The 26717-nt window shown below is 37.8% G+C and overlaps 1 protein-coding gene across 1 annotated transcript in view; it reads left to right on the top strand.

Annotated features, from left to right (window-relative positions):
• The window catches only part of METTL25 (methyltransferase like 25), a 153369-nt gene that overhangs the window by 15156 nt on the left and 111496 nt on the right, over nucleotides 1–26717 (top strand). The window contains exons 2-3 of the mRNA XM_036758454.1: nucleotides 17907–18071; nucleotides 26306–26412. Coding sequence (XP_036614349.1) covers nucleotides 17907–18071; nucleotides 26306–26412 — 272 coding nt within the window. The remainder of the gene's footprint in view (nucleotides 1–17906; nucleotides 18072–26305; nucleotides 26413–26717) is intronic.

Genomic DNA, 26717 nt, shown 5'->3' with positions numbered 1-26717 from the left:
TTAAGAAATTGTACATACAGTAAAGAAAAAAAATGATCAGGCATTAAAGAAAAAAGTTTTAAGTTTTCTGTGAATTTGTTTTGCAGGTTTCCTTTATTTTGTTTAATGGCAATAGCCAGGAGCCCAGTTTAGTGATAATAGAACAAATTCCCTATATCCACCTCTTAGAAAATACATTTCCAGATGAAAAATTGTATTTAAAAGGTAGAAATAAGAAAAACTATGGCAGAAGAAATTAATTCTAAGTAAGAGTAACATAAAGGAAAAAAAAAAACAATGTAGTCATACTCATAAGGAAGTCTGTAAATTGGTTATAATTTAGTTCTACTTAATTTAATTAACTTCTATTTAATTATCAGTATAAACCTAATTATTTTATGTTAATCATTTGTTATTATAAACCTAATTATTTTATGTTAATCATTTGTTATGTGCCTACTCTGTGGAAGGCATTGTGCTCTCAAGAAGGAGCTGTTGGCACTAGTTATACCTTGATTAACTTAATCATCATGGACCAAAGCTGATTAATTGATGTGAACCATGTTTACAAAAATATATTGACTATTTCTGTACTGTCTCAAGAAATATGCTTGTTGTTTTGAAGGTACTTTTGAGGTGCTGAAAGCTGCCCTATTCAGTTTTTAGAAGAAGTGTTTACAGATAAGGTGGGAGAGGAAAGAGCAAGGGTTCCAGTCTTGGGTTCTGGTAACATCCTAGGAGAGACCATGTTCTGAAGAGGACAGACACCTCCTGGGTTATCCAGAGCTCTTTTGCTCACACACCCTGGTTGAAAGCACCAGAGCGACTGTGAAAGATGACAGATGAACTGGATTTATAGGCTCAGGGACTTCCTTCGTCTCCCAACTCAGTCATTTCCTATCTTTATATCCATGGGCATGTGACTTACCTCTCCGGTCCTTACTTTTCCTCATCTGTAAAATGAAGGGTTTGCAGTACATGGCCTTCTGTTCCTTTCTGGCTCATGTGATGCTGTGGCCAGAAAAATGACTTAATACATCGTCCCTTGGTGACTAAACTTGACTGTAGCTTAGAAACTGAGATCCAAGGTAGGGGTCAAGGGGAGAAATGTTGAGTCAGCACCTCTTAAAAAAAATACTTTCCAGTGGACAAATACCATTTTGTCAACAGAAGCAAACTTTTTTTGAACTCTTACTGCTTTGAGTTTTATCTAAAATCAGTAGAGGCAATTTGGAATGCTTTCTATAGGAAAAGAAATTAAGAGGAAAAGAAATCATCAGTTCAGATTTTTTTTTTTCAAAGAGCCTTCCATGTGAGGGGAATAGTATAATTGAAAGTACTAAGTTGGGAACAAGCATGGCATATTCAGAGGGCAGCAACGTGAAAGAGCTGCCACGTACAGGGAGGATTCGTGGTAGTGAACAGTACAGTAGGAAATAAATCTAGTTAGGTTGGCTAAATCTAGGCTTGCATTTTATAAACGAAGAAACTGAGGCACAGCTTCAGTTGTAATCATAGATTAGGATTTGCCTGGAGTGAGTGCTAGTTTGTCACTTTAGGTAACTTTTTTTTTTTCTTTCACTTTGAGCGTAACTTGAACCAAGGGCTTCCTGTTTCCAATATTGCTCTTTTCCTGCTATTTTTTTTAATGATATAATATAAAGTAATATGTTCTACAGCAAGATGGGGTAGTGGATAGAGCATCTTCCTGAGTTCAAGTATGACCTCAGACACTTACCAACTGGGTGACCCTGGGCAAGTCACTTAACCCAGCTTGCCTCATCTATAAAATAAGCTGGAGAAAGCAATAGCAAACTACTCTAGTATCTCTGCCAACAAAACCCCAAGTGGGATCCTGAAGAGTTGGCCAAAACTGAAAAATGACTTAACAAACCCCCAAAAAATGTTCAGCAAGACAGAACAGAATTTGTTTCTTTTTTTTTCAGAATTTGTTTCTTGATGTGGTAAATTTACCTTCAAATTTGTCTTTAAATTAGACTAAGAAAGATGTTTTTAAGTAGAGGAACAAAAGAATGTATAAAGTGAAGCTCTTGACTGTCGGACCGATGAGCAGAGGGTGATATGTGAATGGATCCTCTTGATTCAGAAATGTAGGAGACACGCTGAGGCAGACCAGATATCAAGCCATAGCTGGGCAAAGCCTTTGGGCAAGGTGTCACCTGTTTCACCTGACTGAGACCAGGAGTTGACTGAGCTTGGTGCCACAGATTCTCTTTATATTCTCCGTTGATTTTCTTTTCTTTATGACTGACTGTAACACATCTATAATGAGTGCCTTCTCATCTCTCCTTTTTGGGTGGAAGAAATACTACGGGTAGTTGACTCTACATTTATAAAATTGCTTAGTGAATAACTTGGCTAAATTCAAAATACTTTTGGAATGGTTGAATCTGTTTAATGCATTTTAGTTGAGGCTAACATTGCCATAGCAAAGACATGTGAATCCTTTAATAAAACATCTCATGCTTTTCCAAAAAAATAGTTTACATGCTGAAATGATTTGTTGACTGAATTCTCTTTCTGTGATGAATTAAACCATATTAATGCAGCCAAAAAGTGTCTTAGGAAGAAATTGGGTGTTAAAATGTTACATTTTTAAAGCAGTACTATGTATTCTTTCATACCTTAAATAGATTGGGGATTAGGTATTAATATAAACATTTATAGAATGCATCTCAGACCATCAGTAGTGTTCAAAAGTTTTGCTAGGAAGGATTTTAACTATTGACTGAACATAGTCCTAAGCAAATGTATAAAACCTGAGGCTTGAAGTCTGCTCGGTGGAGGTTGCATGGTGCCGTGGATAGAGTTCTGACCTCAAATTCAGGAAGACCCAAGTTCATGTCCTGTCTTGAAGAGATTCCAGTATTGTGCAGTATGCATTTGTGGAGCCTACCCTTTGAAATATCTTCCGTTCCATGAGTCAAAAGCATAAGGTTCATTCGTTTTCTCTGTAGTTTAAATTCTTTTGTTAAAATAGAAAATCTACTACAATGGAATTTTTTTTTACTCCTATCCATCCAAAGGACTATGCTAATAGAAATCTATTTATTTCTTACAAAGAAATGCTGCTTTGGTGCAAATTAATATATGTCATCTTCCCAAACTTTGCCTATATAATGGTGATTCACGATAGTAACCCTTCTCTAAACTCGTGCAACAAAATTAGCACACAATTTAACACATAGTGACATGTGCTAATTTTGTTGCAGGAGTTTAGAGAAGGGTTGCTATCGTGAATCACCTTTATATAGGCAAAGTTAGACAATGTTAGCGGTGTTTTCCCAACCAGTAATAAGTGTTTAGAATGCTGGATTGAGTATCAGAAAGACCTGGGTTGAAGTTATGCCTTTGATACCCACAAACTGTGTGATTCTGGGTAAGTCATATCTTCCCTCTGGGCCTCAGTTTCCTCATTTGTAATGTGAGGGAATTGGCCCCTTCAAGCTCTAAGTTTATAGTTCTTAAGGGAAAGGACTATGTTTTACTCCTCTTTTATTTTCTGCAGTGCCTGACAGTGTTAGGCCTATCGCAGGCACTTAGAAAATACTTGTATATAGATTTATTTAATATGCCTCAGTCTCTTTTGTCACAGCTGCCGCTAAAGACACTTCAGAGGAGTCATTCGAAGGCCGTACTATGTTCAGCAGCACATCTTTGCAGGGATCTCTTTTCAGTAGGCAGTAGAGTTCTGACTCTCAAGTGAATGAGGGCAGGGCAATAGCTTTTTCAAAATGAAGACTTCGGTAGAGAAACATAATGCTTGAGGCCACAGTTGTCACTGCCCTTCGATCCTGGAGACTGGACCATGATTGTTTGCAGATATTGTTTTCTATCTTGACCAAACTGCTACATAACCAACAAGGCTCCTTCGTTTCCTTTAAGATATCCGTTGATTTCTTATTGTTTGGATTTTTTATTGTTTGGAGCAGTGGCATGCGTGGCTGTGCAGGCTGGGCCACATCTTTTTCCTGTACTTCTTTGGTAGACAGAAGAATCAAAGAATATAGAAGGTGGTAGAAGCCTCAGAGGCTGTTAATCTGGTAGAAGGCATACCTCAGCAAGACATGACACCGTAACAAACCCAACAAGGAATCCTTCATCCAGCCGTTGGCTGAAGACCTCCACTAAAGGGGAATTTGTTTCCCTCAGAGTCTCAATTTAGTAGCTATGTGAAAGAATTCTAACAAAGTAGATGAAAAATGATAACTGCCCAAAATATGTGGTACCTAGATGGGCAACCTATGGAACATATGGCTACATACATATGTGTATTCTTACATACATGCATACATTTTTGTTGTTCATTCATTTCAGTCATGTTCAACTCTTTGTGACTCCATTTGGGATTTTCTTGGCAAAGTTACCGGAGTGGTTTGCCGTTTCCTTCTCGAGCTCATTTCACAGATGAGAAAACATAGAAAAACAGGGTTAAGTGACTTGCCCGGGGTCATCCTGCTACTAAGTGTCTGAGACCAGATTTGAATACAGGAAGATAGGTCTTTTTGACTCTAGGGCACTCTTTCCACTGTCACACACACACACACACACACACACACACACACACACACACACAGAGTTATATATTATATAATCAAGATGCTTTTTTCCTTTGGGTTGAACCTATGTGCTCATTGTGTAGGGTACTCCCAGTGAGGAATTTCCTCCGCTGATGTAGATTGGCACCTTCTCTGCAACACAGAGTCTTAGAGAGTTGCCCGGGGCACTGAATGGTGACATGACTTACCTAGGATCACAAATCATTGTTGAGAGGTGGAACTTAAATAAATTCAAGCCTTCTTGACTCCTACGCTAGCCCTCTATTCACTAGACTAGTCCATATTTCAATTATAGCTACACAGATGCTTATGTGTATATACCGTATTTCCTCATGTATAAGATACACCCTTTTCCGAAAAATTTAGGGTCTAACAACTGGGTGTGTCTTATACAGTGGTTGTGGATGTTTTTACTTGCATTTCCCGCTTTTTTGCACTTGTCTTTACGCTCGTTGTTTCACGTTTATTACTGGTATATTAGGTTACGTTTTGCCCAGCAGTGGCTCCAAAAAGATTTTCGTACAGTGCTGAATTCTAGTTAAAAGTGATCCAGTTTGCAAAAGTGAATGGAAATTGTGCTGCTGCACGTAAGTTTGGTCGTCCTCCAACTGAGAAAACAATCCAAGACTGGCTATGGGAAGAAGAAACCCTACTGAAAATGCCATGGCAGAAGGCCATGAGAGGCAAGAGTGAAGAAACCAACTATAGGAGAAGTTTGTACCTGGGTGAAAAGATCGTAGAATAATACCAAGATTGAGATCATTGTCAAGTCATTAAAGAAGTGTGGCATTTCACACGCCACAGATGGAACTGAGGATGAGGCAATATATGAAGACAGTGATTCGTCATCAAACGCAGATGAGGACAAGCTAATGGAGGGGAGTTTTGACAGTGATGAGGAGTTATATGAATTTTATGATGAAAAAAATTGAGCTCAATAACTTTATGTAATACTTTTTTTTCAAATTTCGGGCCCCAAAATTAAGGTACATCTTATACATGGGAGCGTCTTGTACATGGGGAAATACAGTACACTATAGAGAAGTGTGTCATCTTTTGGCAGCCCATTGAAAATGTGCATACATAATTAGAAATTGTATTGCTCTATCTTATTTTATATCATATTATCTATATGCATGAACCATGAGTATTATTGCCTACTGTGGGACTCCTTTAGATGTTCCCTTGGTAGGAGGAAGGAGGTGGATGGTGGTGAAATATCAGCATCACTGTGAATGGAGGAGAATAGAGGAGACCCCATTCTGTACTTGGTGAAAACCAACTCACACACAAAAAGAATACAACTTCTTACATTTGCCTTTCAAAGTCTCAATATCTACGTTGCCTTGCAATAACAACCCTAAAGGGATATGGTAGAAGAAAGCTATGACTGAAATTTGGATACAAGGGCTAACATCTTGAGTATACTCTTCACACAGAATACCCACTGTCCCCTGATCTAACATCTTAAAGCATTGCATTTGCAGCTTTCTAAAGATTGTAAAGATATTGTAGGAAACAGATGATATAAATCAATGTTTTGCTGTCTGTGCTAGGTCTTTAAGCCCTTTTCCTGTTCATTGACCCTTTCTATCTGGTAAAGTTGCATGCATTGTGGAAGTCTACCATGGTGAATGTTAACTGCCCTTACCAACTAGTTCATTAAGTCAAGTCTTAGGATATCAGTCTCAAGTGGGGATGGTATTCAGGGCCCTATAGTCACAGTATAGTCTTAACTCTTCACCTTTCTTTTTAATGAATGGCACCAGAGGTCCAGTTGTTGGTGGCCAGTGTATTTGGCTAGACTAGCCTCTTTTGACTTTCTGTGTATTTATTTCACTGACAAGCCTCTGGAATGTTTGGGGGTTCAGTGTAATTGGCATGATTTCTTTGTCAAATGGTAGCATTCTGGAGAACTTTAATATGAACTGGCAATCTTTCTTCTCTTTGGAGCCTCTGGATGACATTCTCCATGACACTAGCAAATATATCTGATTAGCCTGTGTGTCTGTTTTATGTCTCTTTATATCTCATCTTTCACCACACTCCTCAATCTGCCATTTGTCTACACTCCCTTATTCTCTTTATGATACCACCATACTTAGACAAGTTGTAATGTTCCATCAGAATCACCCTCAAGTCTATATTCTTCATCTTCCCTGCCCTCATGTCCAATCAGTTCCTAAGCCTGGTCAATTTTATATCTACTCACATGACCACCACCCTAGTTTAACCCCTCACCATCTCTTAATTGGTCTCCTACTTCCAGTCTCTCTCTTCTCTATTTTTTTTTCTGCACTACTGATAAGGAAGTCTTCCAGAAACATGGGTTTGGTTCTCCCTTGCTCAAGAAACATCAGTGGTTCTCTGTTGCTTATGGGTTTAAAAAAAAATCTCAGCTTGCCATTTAAAGCTCTACACAATCTAGCCCCACCTTCTTCTTCTAGAGTTGTGCATTATTCTTCTTCACACTTTCTCCATTCTAGGCATACTGGCCTTCTTCTTCTTCTCCTTCTCCTTCTTTCATTTCAGTCATGCCCAACTTTTCGTGACATCTTTTGGGATTTTCTTGGCAAAGATACTGGAGTAGTTTGTCATTTCCTTCTCCAACTTGCACAAGGGTTTTATAGACCTGAGAAAAGTTTGTAACAGTAGTCGCTACTATCTTTTTTGGTTGCCTTTTGATTGCGAGAGAAATAAAAATACTATCACTTCTTTTTTTCCATTCTTTAGTAAATTTTTCCTCTAGATGTTTTGCAAATAAGTCCCCAAATGTCTTTATGACCACTTGTGTGTATTATAAAATGGAATTACTTCCTGCAAGAATTTCTTCTTTATGTTTGGTCTTGATTAGCTGTTCTTCCTAAGCACATCCTGAAGATGTCGAGTAAACACGTGGTAACTGGTTTAAAAAAGAGAGTGACAGATACACTGTTCCATTTCCTGTCTGTTTTTTGCCTTTTCATTTTCATTTGCAAATGTCAGGATGAATCAGTGGTTTAGTTAGCTCTCAAGTGAAGTTCTCTGCAGGTTTTTTTTTCTCCCTCATTACTTCTGTTTTGTAAGGGATTATCTTTGCAAGCTCAAACCACCCTTGTATATAGAGTTTTGTAAATGAACTTGTACTCTAACTCCTTTTTGCCCTTGTGTGTCATATATCACTCCTTTACAAGTACTTAAATATTTGCTAACTTGGGCAATTTCTGGGCTCTTTTGGCTTCCTTGTTGTGATGACTCTTGCTTTGGTTGAATTTCTCAAAAGAAATGGTGATCATCAGAGTTAATGTCTTTTCTTCCATCTATCTCTCCCCCCCACCCCCCACCCCCGCCAACACTCACACCTTTTTAAAAAAAAAGTTTTGAATTGAGAGCTGGTTTTAGAAATATGATCGTTGCCTTTTATTTTTATACCTTTTGTACCATAGTGATTTCCCCTTAACACCTCCCCCACCAACACACACACATTAAAGTCTGTGTTGTAATGGTTAAAACATTTGAGCATTTCTTAGCAAATTAAGTAAAATCAATAGACACAAGTGATTATATCTGATAGTTTATACTACATCCCAAAACTGTTGTTTCCCACCTTTATTCTGATAAGATGGATGTGTGTATTGGCAATCAAAATGGGTTCTTAGCACTCAGTTCAACCAAGTGCCCTTGAAGAGTTTGGCCTTTCTTTCCTTGATTAGATTAGGAGTCCTTGGTGACCTCCTTGCCTCAGGGAAGGGCCTAGTTTACATGGGTTTGAGTGATGTGTTTGGGACATCAGAGGCTTTTAGACCACATGGATTTAAGTCGCCTCTTTGTGAGGATTTTAGGTCACATGGGTGAATTGCATGTGTGACTCACCCTTGACCCTGAAAAAGATATAAAACCAGGGGTTGGCTTTCTCTTTTTCGGAGCTCTTACCCAGCTGTGGTGGCATGCGTGACTCTGGGCCAGCCCTTTTTACGAGCTCCTGGGATGAACTTAAATGTTGGTAACTATGAGTTGTACTTGGTCTGTCTGTCAGTGTTTGTAATTTGTTTGTATTTTGCTCTGAAGTTCAGGGTACTGGCTTTTTCCCCTGAACTAAGTGAATGGTATTTGTATGCTGGATTAAAGTAAGCTTGTTAACCCCTTAACGTTGCTTTCCTTAGCAAAGGAGATCAAAAGAACCTGGGCTTTGGCAGCATGCTTGTTGTTGGGCTTGTGTTGCTCTTTCACCCCCACAACAGCTGCTAGCCGGATTGTTGAAATAGTGTGTTTCATCAGCAGCTGAGAAGAGTTCAGACAAGTTGAACAATTGTAATTATAAACAGTCATCGTCTCATCTTTATTTTTTCTTTTTCTTTGTTATTGTTTGGGCTTTTGCTCTAATTGATAGCAAGTCACTTTGGAATCATACACAATTTTGCTCTGCTGTTTAAGACTTTCCATGAGCAAAACTTTCCTTCTCATTTCTTACAATAAGTGTTAAGATTTGCAAATCCAGGGTTCTTATTAGACTGTGTGTTTATGACTTCTTTAATTTCCTTATCACAAACTGTATTTCTACCATAGTTTTTACCTCCCCCTTTTGTGCCTGTATCACCATTGATATTATCTAGTGTTAAGACAAATGCAGACTTAACTTGGTGGACCTTATCAACTTCTTCATAGGATTTCTATACTTCCTCTTCTGCTACCATCATTAGCATTTAAATGGCAGTCACCTTCACTGTGGTCCCTTTGTTTATGCTCATTGTGAGCTGCCATGAAATGATATTCTTGTTGCCTCTGAGCATACCTTGAGTAATTCATTTATAGAAAGGCTATCAGTTTGGCAATGTTTTGGTTCCTTAAAAAGGGCATCAGCTCACTAGTTATTAGATAATGATCTAACATTAAGGGGACCCACACTTACGTTAATGTTGGAATATGATCTCAGGACTGAGAAATTATTAGTACATTCCATATCTGATAGTAATGCCTGCTCTATAGCATTCTTTGGGGTTCCAAAACATTTTTTTAACAACAGCCCCAGTCTAAAGGAACATTATGCAATTGTTATTATTCACAGGACTCAGGTGATTTTTGCAGTGTTATATTGTTCCTTTGTGGTAAAGCCCAGACATGAAATGTTCTTTGGACTCCATGTCCAGTGACCCTTCTCTTACATCTTGGTAGTTTCTATCGGAGATGTCAACAAAATGAACAATTTGAACACCATCAAGTTATTCATTTTAAGCTTGAAAGAAATATTTGTCCTTCACAACATGAAATTTGGATAATTGCAATCTGACTGAAACTGAGTTGAATAACATAGGGATTTCTCTTTACGGCCGTAATATTCTACAAATGGATCCAAAAACCAGAGAGAGATTAAATAAGGAGGGTAGTCTGGTCCCCAGGAGCTCGGTCTTCTTGGTATATACTTCCATATTTGTCTGCATAACTTTTCGAACATTCTCCCTCAGGATACTAGAAGTTCAAAACTTCTGTCAAGAGGAGGCTTCTTTGACACCTTTCACTATTACATGAGGCATCTAAGATGATGGACATAACGGCCCCAGACTGGTTTACCTTAAGTCTGTCGCTGTTGCATATCCAAAGTTGGAAAAGGCCCCTTCAGAGAGCTTACATTCTGATAAATAATATTACTCAATGGACATTATCTTAGAGAATTAGACAAGGTTTTTTTTTTTAATTGTAAAGTGATGATTGTTGACAAAATATTTGTGTCTTGTATGACTCAATTCCATGTTCATATTTCTGCAATAATTGGAGGTAGAGGAAACTTTTGTCGCATTGCCAGGACAATCACAATTAGAAGCTAAATAAAACATGACTTATAATTCATATTGGATTGGAATTTTTGCTAATAATTTGAGTATAAAAGAGAGACTAGACTGCTAGAAGAGTTATATTGATTGGAACCTTCATCCATCCAACAGAAACATCACATTTCTTTCTGCTGGCAACCTTGTCCCCTGACTGACTAGTATAGTAGTCCCTCTGCACTTAGAGATTTAATACTCTGTCTCTATCACACTCTACGAAATTGCTGCCCTGGAACCTGGGGATGCTGAGACAGCCCTTAAACCTGAGCCTTTTACTTAATAGCTTGCTGAGTTGTCCCTGCTATATCATGCCTAAACATTTCTATGTGATTTTTATTACTTTTGGCTGCGTTAGTACATCTAGCCTGTATTATATCCAAAGAACTCAATGTGCTACTCAAAATGTCTTAAATAATTCACCATAGAATTTATGTAATTTAAATGTCTTTTGCATTTGATGGTAAACTAAGAGGTACACATCTTTTAGCATTTTACATTTCCACACAAACTTTTGAACCAGTTCTTTCTCTCTCCCCAAACAATATACATTCATATTGTTTTACTTAAATATTTTTATTTAAATAGGACATACGTACATCTTTGATACTTTTTTTTCACAAGACATGCGTAATTATTTATTTAAAAACCAAAGCATATGTGCCTTTGAATTTATGCTTGTTAGTTATAAATGGTAAATGTAATTTCTTTCAATTGAGGCTGTTTTCAATAGGTCAACCTGAGAAGGTTAGAAGATTGTGTTGTGCATTTAATTAAGTATTCATCTTCATCTCTTGTTTATTTGTAGACTAAAAAAGATGATTTTTCTACTTTTCCGGTTGCTAAAATATTTAACAAATTAGTCTAAAGAAAGAGGCATCCTTTCTTTAAGCGTCAAAGAAGCATCTCCTAGGAAAATCTTATTGCTTTATTCATCTCTGATTAATCCTCACACTTAAGTTGCTTCTGCCTGATCATTTGGTGTGATTTTGAAACCTTAGAATGAAAAAAGACAGAATTGTTTTACTGGTGTTCCCTACCCAAGCACATTAACTAATTTGGCAAAAACATGACCATTGCTGAAATAGTTAAAGAAGGCAGTTTGATCCATGAGAACAATTTTGTAAAGGGATAGTCCACTAAATATTACTAAGTCAAGGACTGGTTGATGACCTTGAATATTGGCTATAGATCATATCACTAATTAACTTCTGGAAAGGTCAGTGCCATTGAATAGTGAAATATTTGAATTATCCAACATTTTTTAAAAAAGTAATTTTATTGCTTTATAGAACGTAGTTACTCAACTCAATGGCTAATAATAATAGTAGCTAGCATATTTAACATTTGCAAAACACTTTACAAATATTATTTCATTTTATCCTCATAACAACCCTGAGAAGTTGGTGCTATTATTATCCCCAGCTTACAGATGAGAGGATTAAAGCAGATACAGGTTAAATGAGTTTCCCAGGGTCACACATCTGCTAAGTGTCTGAGGTTGGATTGAAGGCAGGCCTTGCTGACTCCAAGTCCAGGGCTCTGGCAACCTCGCTGCTCAAATGAGTGCTTGTTTCCTTGATGGTGCTGTTCTTTAGAAAAATCTGGTTTTGCTCATTTCTTATTTATATCATGCGTGTGAAATGAGTGTTCACCAGACAATGGAAAATGGGCAGTTCATTTGTGTGAATTAGCTTTTCTTCATCAAACTCACTAATTCCTCATTGTGGCAGTCCTATTACCCTGCAAAAAGAATTTTAATGCTGTCCTGGAGGTACAATATTAGCTTTTGTCTGAGACAGCCTAGCTTAGTTTAGAGAGGCTCCTCATCAGATTGGCTGCAGAATGTGTGTGTGTGTGTGTGTGTGTGTGTGTGAGAGAGAGAGAGAGAGAGAGACAGAGAGACAGAGAGAGAGAGACATAGAGAGAGCTACATCTATAGGCATATACTATATATAATATATATAATGTGTATTTATACGTGTGTGTTTGTGTATGTGTGTATACATATAGCCAGTCCCCAACTTTTATGAGGGTAACTTTCCTAGAAAATGTCAATAAAGGCAAAAACATGACTGTTAATACATTGAATCTATGGAAAATATGGGATTAGGTTCCCTCGTCCATCCAAAGTTATAATCTTTCACTAGAGATTTCTGAAAATTTTCTGCATACAGTTCTTTATAACAAAATATTAATTCTGATAATATATACTTTATTCTGATAATATATACTTTTCCTAACGCAGTAAGCATGAAATAATCCATAAAATGCAGTACAAAAAATAAAATTGGTAACATGCAAAACATTTTTCTCACTAGTAATTCCCTAGAATTTTGTGACATTTTATGTCAACATATTAATAAGAAAAAAAATTATTTCAGTCAATATTCACTTTTTATATATATGAAACCTGCAGTACCATTAAAAACTGTACAGTAAATAAAATTCTCAAAACTAAAACATTTTTTAACCTGAGTCTTACCTTCCACTGTGTCAGACGGCAATGTGAGGGCTTGTGCTGTATACTATACTGCTGTAAACCTTGGCTGCCCCCATCTCATCTGAGGGAGAGGTTGGGATGTGTATTGCTGCTGTCAGAAGATGCACAATCTGGCGGGTGACATCACCTTAGAGCCCAAAGGACTTATGTTACGTTGTGTGGGGTCATAATTGCAGTGCCAAACTTGAGTTTTCAAGGTAAACAATGAAAATACAAGACCAATGAAGCGTCAAGTAGGATACAAGCCACTCCACAAACCTGTGTGTAAAGCACCTCTTTTTTTCTGTATTGCACATAGCTGCAAATGTGCCAAAGCAAAAGTGAAAATGTAATTACTAATAAAAATCTCACAAATGCTTGAAGTCATGAATTTGAATGTTGAAGATTGACTATATTTGTGTATAAATTTTTGGCCACAGTAAGACTTTGCAGGGCAGCAAGGTGGCATAGAATGCCAGGATTGGAGTCAAGAAGATTTGTCTTTCTGAGTTCAAAACTGGCCTCAGACGCTAGCTCTGTGACCCTGAGCAGGTCACTTAACTCTATTTGCCTCAGTTTCCTGATCTGTAAAATGAGCTGAAAAAGGAAATGGCAAACCACACCAGTATCTTTGCCAGGAAAACCAGTGGGGTGATGAAGAGTCAAACAGGACTGAAACAATGGAACAACAACAACAAAGACTGCAGAGTTGTAAATGGGTTTTCCTTTGTAGTGGGAAGGCAGGATATGCCACATTGATGCAGCCACACATGGTAGCTTTGAATGAAAACTCAAATGTGTTGCTCAGATGTAGATTGCCATATTTTATTTTAGCCATTGACCTTGGAAGATTTGAACATTATTATCTAAACATAATCATATTATATATAGTTATTTTATGTAAGATATTTTTAATATCTTAAAACTGCACTAAGACTTTGGGTACCCAGTAATATAATTAGCTTCATCTCCATTCTTCATGTCTCACATCTGTAGATACATCTTTGTTCTTTTTCGAGCTGTGTAACGCTGGGCAAATCCCTTCTCTTAGCCTTGGTTTTTTCCTCCATAGTAATAATAATAATGATAATAATGGCTAATTCACAGTATTGTTATTAGGATAAAATGAGACAGTATATATAGTGTTTTGAAAGCCTAAAGTGCTACACATACCTTCTATAAATGTTAGCAACTCTAAAGTAGATTAGGTGGAGGCATTATCCAAAATTTATTATTGAGTAATGTATTTGTATGAATTTATGTTTTCTTGATTTCTACGTTAAGTGGCAAGAGCAAAGGCAAGTAAGGTTGTCTCAAATGTCACCCTTATCCATTAGTCCTAGGACATCTTTTCAGTTATTTGGGTGGAGCTAGAGCTTGGTATGTTCAGGGTCCTACTCGAAGTAGCACATTTCTACTTAACGCTTCTGGGCCTTGGTTCCCTCATCTGTCAAGTAAGGGGGTTGGACTAGATGACCTTGAGGGGCCATTCCTGCTCTTGACAAAATGCTTTTTCTGAAGGATAGGTCTGACTGTGCTCCTAAACCCCAGTGGCTCTAGAATCAAATATAGTCATCTTTCCTTTAAAGGTGGCTTTAAAATGTGGCTTTTTTAAAATGTGGCTTCTTTTTGCCTGTCTAACCTTCTTGTGCTTTACTCTTTCCTCCCCATCTTCCATCAAGCTACACTGGCCTACTTCCTCTTCCTTCCATGTGACACCCCATTTTCTGTCTCTGTTCCTTTTCATTGCCTACCCCTCATGCCAGAGATGCCCTACCGCACCTTGGCCTCTTAGCTTTCTGTTAAGTCTTGTTTTTAATCTCATCTCTTCCTAGAGGCCTTCCCTGGAATTTATATGCACCTACTGCTTTATGTGTTGTTTTTGCCATTTGACTGTAAGCTCCTTGAAAGCAACAACTAGTTTTGCCTTTCTTTGTATCCGCAGCATTTTCTACAGAGCCTGGAATATAATAAGCGATTAATAGATCCTTGATAATTGATTAGAATACCTGCCAGTTTGCTATAATCCAGGGTTTATTAATACATTATATAGGATTATTAATCTAGTACTGGAACAACCTTAGATATGATCTGGTCTAATTCCTTCCTTTTAGGGATGAGGAAAGTGGGGGTGGGGGTAAGTGATTTACCCATGGTCACAAGGGTAGTAAGGGGCAGAGATGGTATTGGAACCCAGAACCAGGGCTTTTTCTACTACCTAGTGCTGTACCTGGGCCCAGAGCAGCACAGGGATTTAGAGAATCTGAAATCTTATCTGCAACAAAAAAGAGCCCTGTGATACCTGAGAAAAATGGAGAAAAGTTCACTGCCAAGAAGGCTCAGTTTAACATCTTAGACTGTATTGTACAAGAAAGTGTATAGGCCATTTGGGAGGCAGAAATGTGCAGTCACCAGGACAAACCTGGCATGTTAATTTAAATGTTAACCTTTGAGGGAGAAACTTGGCTCTGCACACATTGAGGAGAGGAATAAAGGCATTAGTGAAGATGCATGGAAAAGCTCCATGTTTCAGTGCTTAGCAGAGGCATCCTCAGAGCCTCTCATCAGTAAGTGGTGATGGCCTGTAAACCAGTCAGTATAAATTGTCTATGATAGCTTATTCCACATGACACTGGCCTTTGTCACAGACTGAAAAAAGAAATAGATACATAGGGCTATCTCATTTTTTCTTTTTCGAGTTTATAGGAAAAAATAATGCTGACAGTAGCAGTTTATGAAAAACAAACTTACTATTTAATTTTGTCATAAGAAAGGTTATATTTCATTTTCTGTGATCATCTTTGAACACAGCCTTGATTTTTATTCTTTCAGAGATCAGTATTTAGCATTTTTTTTATACAAGCCTCCTGACGCAAGGCTCTCTGTGCCCCACCCTGGAATTTGATTGATGACTCTTCAGCCCAAGTCACCACTTCTTAAGGGACCAGGGCTATGCTTAGTTCACTCCTGGCTTGATTCACTCTCTAGACTTCTCCACCCCCTTACCCACATCCCTCCTCCCCATTTCTTTACATCTCTGCTTTTCTGGTCCCCTTTATGAGATGTCTTTCCCCATATAACATAAGCTCATTGAGGGTGGGGATGTGTTGTTTGCTTGCATATATGTATCCCTAGCACACAGTTCTGTTCCTGGCATGTAGTAAGGGATTTAATAAATGTTACCTCTCTTTTCTTCTGTTCTCTCCTCTCCTGTCCTCTCCTGTCATCTCCTCTCCCTCTCTCTCTTCCTCTCCCTTTCACTTTTCCTCTTCCTCTGCCTCTCCCCATCTCTTTTAGCTTCTGTCTCTGTCTGTCTCTGTCTCTCTCTGTCTCTCTGTCTCTCTCTCTGTCTCAGTCTCTCTGTCTGTCTCTCTCTCTCTCTTTGTTTCTCTCTCTCTCACTCTCTCACTCACTCTCTTACCCCCCCCTTCATTCTCCATATAGCGAAGTAACATTGCTAGCAAAATAGGTTTTAACATGCTTTGTGGTGCTATACATTCTAGAAATTAGTATCATGACTGATACTTAGACAGCTAGGTAGTGCTGAGGATAGAGCGCTGAGGCTGAAGTCAGGAGAATTGTAGCTCAAATCTAACTTCAAACTACCTGTGAGACCCTGAGCAACTCACTTAACCTCCGTCTGCTTTAGTTAATAATGGCACCTACCTCCCAGGTTTGTAAAGGATAAAATGAGATAATATACAAATAAAGAGTTTTGTAAACCTTAAAGTTATATTTGAAAGTGCTTTTTGTTGTCGTTTTTCAGTCACGTCTGACTCTTTATGAACCTATTTGGGGTTTTCTTGGCAAAGTTCCTAGAGTGGTTTGCCATTTCGTTCTCCATCTCATTTTATACTTGAAGAAACTGAAGCAAATAGGGTTAAGTGACTTGCCTAGGGTCATACGGCTAGTAAGCATCTGAGGCTGGATTAAAACTCAGATCTTCCTAACGCCAGGACCGGTTCTCTATCCACTGTGCCACCTAATTGCCTGATATGAGAGCTAACTATTATAATTATTATTATTGAATGATTGAGTGTAAATTATACAGATCTTTCTAGAATTACTAAAGGAGTCCAGTAGATTTTTCCTTATTTTTTAGCTGAAGCATTTATTTGTTCATTGTTGTTTATAATTCATTTAAAGTATTGTCACATGCTTTAAAGTTATTAAAAAGTATCTGCCAAAGAATTAACTGAATTCTAGCCCTCATGAAAAACCATAAAGTATTTTTGATTCAGTTTGCAGTAGGCACATTGAAGGATCTCTTTTCATCCTTGCAAAAGAGTAACTTGGCCTGAGTAGAATTAGATTAGGAAAGCAAATGGAAAGATCCTCTATCAGCCTTCTCACACTTCAATGAACAAACGTTTGGAAACTCTATCAACTCTCACTATATTGGATTTGTGGGATCCGAGTTAAAAATGACCATGGAAACTGTCCATTCTCTTCTTTGTAGTGACAGCTTCATCACATGCAGCATCCTCTTTGGCACTCAGATTGACAAGGCATTTAAGGGGGAAAAAAAAAAACAACAACCAAAACTCAGATAGTCTATAAGGACCAAATGAGAGAGAAAACATCTTACAGTAACAGCTATACCGGTGGGGGTGATAACATTGTTCTAAATCTGGTGTGGACAGGGTTTAGTGGTGTACAGTTGTACTTTTTTTATCCTATAAATTCACAGTTGTAGGTCAGCCAGGACAGTTCATAAATTTAATGGCCACATTTCTCCTTATCCAAATATTAAACTATTTTAGTCCCCTGAAACCAGCAAAAGAAGAGAGAAAGCCAAACTGTAATTTGGGATTAAACTATGTAATTGTCTCTGGTACTGGGAAAGAGCATGAGGTCAAACCAAAAGTTTGAATAGTAAATAATAGTAGAATTGTTCAATTTTGGTTTTATAGTGAAATAAGAACTTTAAGAATAGGGTATCTTATTCTGTGAATAAAACTTTTATGTTTTGAGCTATTAATTTTCTTTTATGCTTCTTTAGTCTCATATTACTAGAGCAAGACAACTACTCATTAACCTATAGCTTGCTTCCCCATCTTCCAGGTTTTAGTGATTTTTCCAACATATTCTGTGAAAATTCTCAGAAGCTTGTGAATGTGGAAGCCTTTGCTTTAGCGGCTAAATATTATTCTCTACCATATTTTGGAGTATGTACACCTTTGGAACAAGTGCTTGTAACACTTGGTGGAAATCAACAACAAAAACCTGGTAGGTTTAAATTATTTTTTGTTATTTAGATGAAGAGATAAAATGGCTTATCTGTAAATTTAGATGCATTTCTCACCCATCTTTACTTTAGCATAAACTCAGGGATATTATGTGTCTTGAAGATACAGTCGCTGCATCCCAGCCAATAAGCTGATATCTATGTTACTGGGCTCCCTCCTAGGAAAGAAACTCTTATTCATAGCCCTCTAGACTGTCTTTGCCTCATCACATGTGTGTCCCTGGCAACCCTGAACCCATCTCTATTTTTACTAACCTCTAATTGAAATTCAACATTTTCCTCAATTGTTTTGAAAACAAAATAAAACATTATTCTGAGAAGGGGTCCATGGTTCTTCACCAGACGTTAACTGTCCATGACAGGTTAATAACTCCTGCTCTGTTACTTGTGATTATGTAGGGGCAAGACATCTTCCCCACATGAACTTGGAAATCAGAGGGCAAAGGCAGATGTTGCCAGAGTTGGAGCATCACATCCACTTCTTTCTGTAATTTCTTTACTTCTTTGTCCTTTTGCAGATGTTAGTATATACATGCAGGTCTCATTACTGGATAGAATATTGGACTTGGAGTCAAGAAAGCCTGAGTTTGTAACCTACCTCAGATGCTAGTTTACCTTTCTCAGCCTCTGTTTCCTCATTTCTAAAATGAAGATAATAATAGCACCTTAAGTTTGTAAAAATCAAATGAGATTATATATGCATAGTGCTTTTCAGACCTTAAAGCGATATATAAATGCTCATTGTTATTATTATTATTTTATTAAAGAACACTGTAAGGCAAGATATCTAACCATTCCATCAAGTCATTTTTTTAATGATGGAAAAAGAAAATAAAGAAGAAAAATGCTTAAGGGACAAAGAGAAACTTAACTTGTGTTAGGAAGTTGGAAGTGTAGAAGAATGTGGTATGGGGAATGAAAGGATGAAGGACCATTGAACATGCAAAACCAGGCAGTTGGTATGGAGCTTTTCCCTTAGTGGGGATCCTTCAAAGAAGAAGAATCTTTACCGTGCTTCATGGAATGAAGATCTCTATCCACAGGTGTCACCGGGAGAGAAGTTGTCCGGAGGAAGACAGTAGTAGGTGATGCCTGAAGATAGATTATCCAGAAGAAGATGTCAGTAATAGTAGCAGCAGTGGTAGTTGCAGTGTTGATGGTGATGGTGATGGTGATGCTAGTGGTGGTGGTAGTGGTGGTGGTGGTAGTAGTGGCAGTAGTATTAGTAGTAGTAATAGCACCAGTAGTAGGAGATGACTGGACCCATAGGTGTCACCTATCTAGAGGAAGACATTGGTAATAGTAGTGGTAGTTGCAGTAGTAGTAGTAATGGTAGTGGTAGTGGTAGTAGTAGTTGAAATTGTAGTAGTGGTGATGGTAGCAGTACTAGTGGTAGTAGTAGTTATAATGGTAGTAGTGGTAATACTCATGATAGTTGTAGTAACAGTAGTAGTAGTGGTGTTATGGCAGCAATAGGAATAGTAGAAATAACAAAATAATAGCTAGTCTTTCTATAGTGCTTTTTAAGGTTCACAAAGTAGTAGTAGCAGTAGCAGCAGCAACAACTGGAGGAAGAGAGGGAAGAGAGGAAGGGAGGTTATCCAGAGGATGACATCAGTGGTGGTAGTAGTAGTAGTAGTAATAGTGATAGCAGTAGTAGTAGTGCTACAGCAGCAGCTGTAGTAATAGTAGAAATAACAAAATAATAGCCAGCATTTATATAGTGCTTCAATTTAAGCTTCACAGAGTACCTTACAAATGTTATTTCGTTTGATATTCACCACTCTGTGAGGTAGGCGCCGTTATTATCCCCATTTTACGGATGGGGGAACTGAGGCTGATAGAGGTTAAGGATCACATAGCTAGCTAGTTATTGTCTGCAGTCAAATTTGAATTCAAGTCTTCCTTATTCCAGGTCCCATATGCTCTCAACTGCAGCTCCCAGCTACGTTGACGAGTTACGATAGTTGTTGGCTCCTTGTTGAAGGGTGCTGAGATGGCTATTTGGTGAGCTGCCATAAACAGCTTGCTCCATATCTAGGGGATTACAGATACCCTTCTGAGATTGGTCAAACCTGATGACTTCTCTCCACATATATTAATTTACATGAGGATAAATAATACTGTGACTATATGGCAACCTGAGAGACATGGCTAAGTATCATATAGTCCTGGGTGAGAACTGAAGACTTTAGGGTGGTGATTTTAAGTCTTGCTTTTGACGCCACTAAAGATGATGGGAGGATAGGCATCAGCATATTGCGTTGATCTTCTGTAGTCAGCTTTTGGAGATCATGGATGTAGGATGGACAAGCTTAGATAGGCTGCAATCTGTATCATTGGAGTGAACTTAAGGATTGATGAAATTACAGATTCATATGTGTATTGAGTAAAGATTGATCAAAGGTGGGTGATTCAAAGGAGAAAGTCACATCTGAGAAGTAAGCAGCTAGTTAAGAAGCTAGTGTCTGAGAAAGAGATTTGTATTCTTGGATAGTGACTTAAAATGTCGGATTTTAGCCAGGGATGGAATGAAACTAACAAGGGCCAGTAAAAACATCTTTGCCTAGAGTCTTCATTTGAATCTGGCCTCAGATGTCTATATACAAATAAAAAAGTATGGAAAATAAAGAATGTGAACTAGACATACACAAGAAGGCAAATTTGCCCTTATAGGAATCATGGAGACTTTCTGGGATGGGATCCATGAGTGGAATATATCTACAGAAGGCTATTTGAAAGGAATAGGATAGATAAAAGGAAAGGTGGAGTAGTATTGTATATTAAGAATATATACTTGTGTGAGGAAATCTAGAAACCAGATGGAAGATACATAATGGAGGGAATTTGGTTGAGGCATAATGGAGAGAAAAATGGAAGCAGTGTTGTGGTAGGAATATCCCACAGGCCACCTGGACAGAAGAAGGAAGGAGACAAGGAGTTCAGGAAACATTGTGAGCTTGGCACAGAGATTTGATATAGTGGTAATATGGGATTTCAGCTTAATGGACATCTGCTGGAATACTCACTCTGCCAAAAAGTGAAACAGTTGATAAATTCCTAACTTGCATTAGTGATAAGTTCATTTTTAGGTGGTAGAGGAAGTGTGGGAAGCTGCTATTCTGAACCTGATTTTGACCAATGTGAGTAAACTGAAGTTTCCCTTCAGAGTAAATGCCCTTCTCTGGAGTGTATAGCTGCCTCCTCTTTGGTAAGAGGCAACTGTTTCTTAGCTCATTTTGCTCTCTGGTCTTTCTTCATCCCTTTCTCTTCCCCGTGACATTCTTCTATCCTCCAAGCTCTTGATGCAGATCAGGTTTACCCTGTATTCATCAGACTCTTTTCTTCTTTCTCTTTCTCCTTTCTTCCTTCCTTCCTCCCTCTCTTCCTTCATTCTTTCCTTCTTCCCTTTCTTCCTTCTTCTCCTCCTTCCTTCCTTTTCTTCCTTCCTTCCTTCCCTCCTTCCTTTCTTCTTCTCCTTTAACCTTAAGGTTACGAAGCATTTATCTTCCAGAACAGAGACCTGACTGCACTTTGAGAATTCTCTTACTTGCCTTTGGTGGAAACACAAACATCAAACACTCAGATCAGGTCACTGTTAAATTCTCCTGGCTTTGTCTGTACTTAATAGCTGTCATTTTTGCTGGGCCAGACTGATACCTTTTTGATGCCACATTTCAGACATGAGTTCCCTCCCAACATATCTCTGTAATACTCATGACATATTTTCTTCCTTTCACATAGATTTCATATCACTTTCTTTTGCTTTTTATTCCTTTGGTTTTTTTTAAGCATTGCTTCATTCGTTAGAATGTAGGTAACTGAGTCCTTAAGTATTTTATAAGTATTTTGGTCTTCCCGTTTCAAAGGCCTTGAAATCAGTGACTTGGTGGTTTGAGTTCATATTCATTAAATTTGATTTTATTTTCAGAGCTGTGTTCTTTTCCTCCTGAATTGAAAAAGAAAGAAAAACAAAACCTCTTACAAATATGTATAGTCAAGCACAACAAACTCCGACATTGGGTTCAGATTAGAAGAGTATCTTCTAGTCTGAATTCCACAATGAATTGTTGCTTGTTTCTAGTCTAGAGGCCTCTTGGGAGATGTCGAAATCAGCCAACAGCTTGAAATTAAAAGCAGTATATTTCAACTTAGGGTCTAATTTTAGAGACGCTACAATGTCCATAATTGTTTGAGAAAGACTCACCTATACAAGTTAAACATAAAAAAGAAATAAATACATTATGTTCACTTCACTGCCTTGCTAGGTCAGGATTGTTGCCTCCTCGGTCAGGAAGCACCTTAGTACCATTCGGATGTTAGTTTTCTGTGTTACATGGGTGTAATGATGCTTTAGAACAGAGGTGTCCAACACGCAGCAGGCGCAGTTGCTATACTCCCTAGTATAGCAGGAATCAGATTAAAATGTAATTGGGAAATTTTGTTGAGTCATTTCAGCTGTGTCTAACTCTTTGTGACTCCCCCCTTTCTCCCTCCCCCCCCCCACTTAGGGCTTCCTTGGCATAGAAACTAGAGTGATTTGCCATTTCTTTCTCCAGCTCATTTTACGGGTGAGGAAACAGAGGCAAAGAGGGTTAAGTGGCTTGCTTGGGGTCACGTAGCTTTTATGAATGTCTGAGACCAGATCTGGACTCAGGAAGGTGAGTCTTCCTGACTCCATCCACTGGGCCATGTAGCTGCCCCTCCTTGGGAAAAACTAACAAAAATAGAATGTAGGTAACATTAACATAAAGTTTTCTAAATCAGTATGTGGCTGACAGGGATCCTTATGTACGGATTAGTTACCCCTGTTTCTACTTGAGATGGACACCCTGGCTTTAGGTAACTTTCAAGTTAATATGCATTGTAGTATATGTGGTAGAAATGTTAAATAATACAACAATAATAATAATAATATCTAACATTCTTAGCACATTAAAGTTAGCAAAGAACTTTATAGGTTATCTAATTTAATCCTCACAAGAACTCTGTGAAGTAAGTGCTGGTATCATCCCTGTTTTACATATGAGGAAACTGAGGGTGAGAGCTTAAGTGATTCACCCAGGGTTGCACAGCTAGTAAGGGTCTGAGGTAGGATTTGAACTCAGATCTTCCTGATTCAGGCACGGGTCTTTTTGCTACCAGCTCATGCATATATGTCACTTCATGTTTTATTTTTGTTGTTGTTGAGTCGTATTTGACTCTTTGTGACCCCCCGGATGATAGCACCCAGGCCTTTTTATCCTCCACTATCTCCCGAAGTCTGTCCAAGGTCATGTTCGTTGCTTCCGTGACACTACCTCTCCATCTCATCCTCTGCCATCCTTTTCTCCTTTTGCCTTCAGTGTTTTTCAATATCAGGGTCTTTTCCAGTGAGTTCTGTCTTCTCATTATGTGATCAAAGTAGTTAAGCTTCAGCTTCAGTATTTGACCTTCCAGTGAATAGCCTCAATTAATTTCTTTAAGTATTGACTGATTTGATCTCCTTGCTATCTAAGGGACTCTCAAAGTCTTCAGCACCACAATTTGAAAGCATCAGTTCTATGGCGCTCAGCTTTTCTTTTACTTCAACTCTCAGAACCATCCTGGAAAAACCCTAGCTTTGACTAGACAGACCTTTGTCGGCAAGGTGATGTCTCTGCTTTTTAATATGTTGTCCACATTAGCCATAGTTTTCCTTCCAAGGAGCAAGTGTCGTAATTTCATGGCTGCAGTCACCCAACAATGTGAAATCTGACATTGCTTCCATTTCTTTTCCCTTCTGTTTGCCATGAAGCAATAGGACCAGTTGCCAAGGTCTTAGATTTTTTTTTTTTAATGTTAAGCTTCAAGCTGTCCTCTTCTCTTTCTGCCATCAGAGTGTAATCGTCTGCATATCTGAGATTATTCATATTTCTCCTGGCAACCTTAATTCTGACTTTTGGTTCATTTAGGCCGGCATTTTGCATGATGTACTCTGCATATAAAAGTTAAATATACAAGGTGACAATACAACTTTGTTGTACTTTTTTCAGTCGTTCCATGTTCAGTTCTGGCTGTTGCTTCTTGGCCTGCTTACAGGTTCCTCAGGACATAAGTAAGATGATCCGTTTCTCCCATCTCTTTGAGGACTTGCCACATTTAGTGTAGTCAATGAAGCGGAAGTTAATATTTTATTAGGACAGTTCTTCAGTTACCTTTATTAACAAGAATAGTTTACGCTAAGAAAGTTTCACACTTAAAAATAAAAATACATGTATAGTCTGTAGTCATTTTTGATTAGAGACAATTTAGGATAGTGGATGTAGAATTGGTCCTGAAACCTAGAGGATCTGAGTTCAAGTCCCACCTCGGACAACCACTGGCTTTGTCACCATCATCTCACCTCTCAATGCTCTAGGCTAGTGGTTTCCCTGTGGGCCACATACTGACTTAGAAAACCGCAAATTAATATTGTCCGTGTCTTATTGTATTTTTATTTATTTTGTTAAACATTTTCCAATTACATTTCAGTCTGGTTCAGAAGCACTTGGGAGTTTTGCTCAAGTTTGACATCTGCTCTAGAGAATTCTCTAAACTGTTAAGTTGTAGGAAAGGTAGTGATCTGTATCAAGAGTGGGAACTTCTTTACCTGGGGGTTCCCTATACCACTGATATCATAGATCTAATTCTTATTCCACATTAATAATTGATTAATATATTCATTCATTATGAAATTTGACTTCACTTAATGTTCTTGCATGAGTCATCTTTCATCAAGAAAAGCCATTTCAAAGATGTGGAAGCTGAGACCGAGATCCTTCCCAGGGCCATTACAAACACATTGCAAAAACATAGCTTGGACCAAGGTCTTCTGATTCCAAATCCAATCACTGGGTTATGATCATTGAATTGATGGAATATGCTAATACGACTTAAGATTTAAAAAAAAATACTGTGAAAGTTTATTTATAAAAGTACATAGTAAGCTAAAACTTGCAAGCTAAACAATGTCTCATTTATGCATAAAGCAAAGTGATTAAAAAAAACCTTGGTAAGTAAAGAAAACATAAGAAAATTTGCCTAAGTAAAGAAAAAAAAATGGAAGGAAATATGATGCCATTTCAAGTCCAAAAATATTGTTATATGAGCCTCACTTTACATGTTTGAATTTTATTCATTAGCTACATTCTCTTTAGCTAAATTCTCTTTCTTTCTTACTTAATCTGTACCTTCTGTGCCTTTAGCTTCATGATAAGCTCCTCTTTCAATATTCATTGAATTTAGTAGATGTTCACTTTAAGGTTTTTAGAGGAAGAATCATTATTTTAATTACTGACCATAGCCCCATATTTTGCTTGTGAATATATCTTTTCCTTCACTTTTTAAAAAGTAGTTCAATTTGATACATCACTTGGAAATAAATGTTTTTATGCATAGGGATGTGTAGGTTTGTTTTTCTAGAGTATTGAAAACGGTTTCACGATGAAAAAAATGTTTTGGCTGCGGTCTCTAATGAGGACCTATGGGGCATGCTTTTATTTCTCATTTGTAGTATAGGAGGCAAGTCTTAGAGTTTGAAAAGCTGGAAAGATATGACATTGTTGAGTTTACTATTATTACAGTGAAATATAGAGAAATTGGAGTGTACATGACATATACTGTAATAGAAATGTAAAAACAGTTTTTCAGAAAGAAATTGCAATGGCAGAACCTATTTTATCCCCAATGGGATGGAATGTTATTCATCCTCTCCTTTCATGCGCCAGATGATGTTGATTCAGAATGGGTCTAATCTGAGCTGATGAGCATAGCAGCAGAAATAATGGCGTTATCATCCATCCAGAGGAACCCAGCAGTCAGCAGGCTGCGCTCGAGGATTGGTTCTTCATGCGACCCTTCATGCCTCGCTTGTCTTGAGATAGATAGCAGTTCTGGGAAAGTACAAAGGAAATTAGTATTTTTTGTAAACACGATATAGAAAGGGCATACATTGTCTTTCATATTCTTTATCTCCTTCAGCTGTCTTGCCAATGCCAGTGTTTCTTGTATCCCATTACTGCTTCATTAATTCAGGTTTGATACAGATGTATAATTATAGCCACTAAATTATTAGCAGGATCAGTCACCCAAGCCAAATAGAAGTGTTATGTGAATGTACTCATGAAACTGTACACCGTAAACACCCAATGATTCAAATTAAACTGATTCTTTTGTGGCTGAATCTTAAACCTTATGCTTCTTTTTTTTTTGTCAGGTAATAAGGTAAAGCCAGATGATTTTATGAATGCCAAAAAATGTCATGAAGTTCAGGTGATGTCAGAACTTATAGGCTGTATTGCAGATTTCTGTGGCATAAGGCAGGTAAGGTCACCTGTTTCTGTTTTTGTGTGTCAAAAATATGCCATGTTAATATTTCATTGTCTTTTAATCTCCTTACTTCTGTGGAATCTTTAAATCAGGGGTTCTTGACATGCAGCACATGAACTTTTTTTTTATTAGTGTTTTGATAACTGTGTTTCAATATAATTTTTTGTTTGTAATCGTGTGCATTTCATTTTATGCATTTGAAACCTTTTTCTGATAAAGGGTCCCGTATCTATACCAGCCCGTCAAAGGGGTCCGTGACTCACAAAAGCTCAGAGACTCTGCTTTAAATGATAGTTGAA

Source organism: Trichosurus vulpecula, chromosome 5 (assembly GCF_011100635.1).
Source record: "Trichosurus vulpecula isolate mTriVul1 chromosome 5, mTriVul1.pri, whole genome shotgun sequence".
In the NCBI taxonomy this organism is placed as follows: Eukaryota; Metazoa; Chordata; class Mammalia; order Diprotodontia; family Phalangeridae; genus Trichosurus; species Trichosurus vulpecula.
Note: the sequence above shows the minus strand (reverse complement) of the source record. Positions and strands in the feature narration are given on the sequence as shown.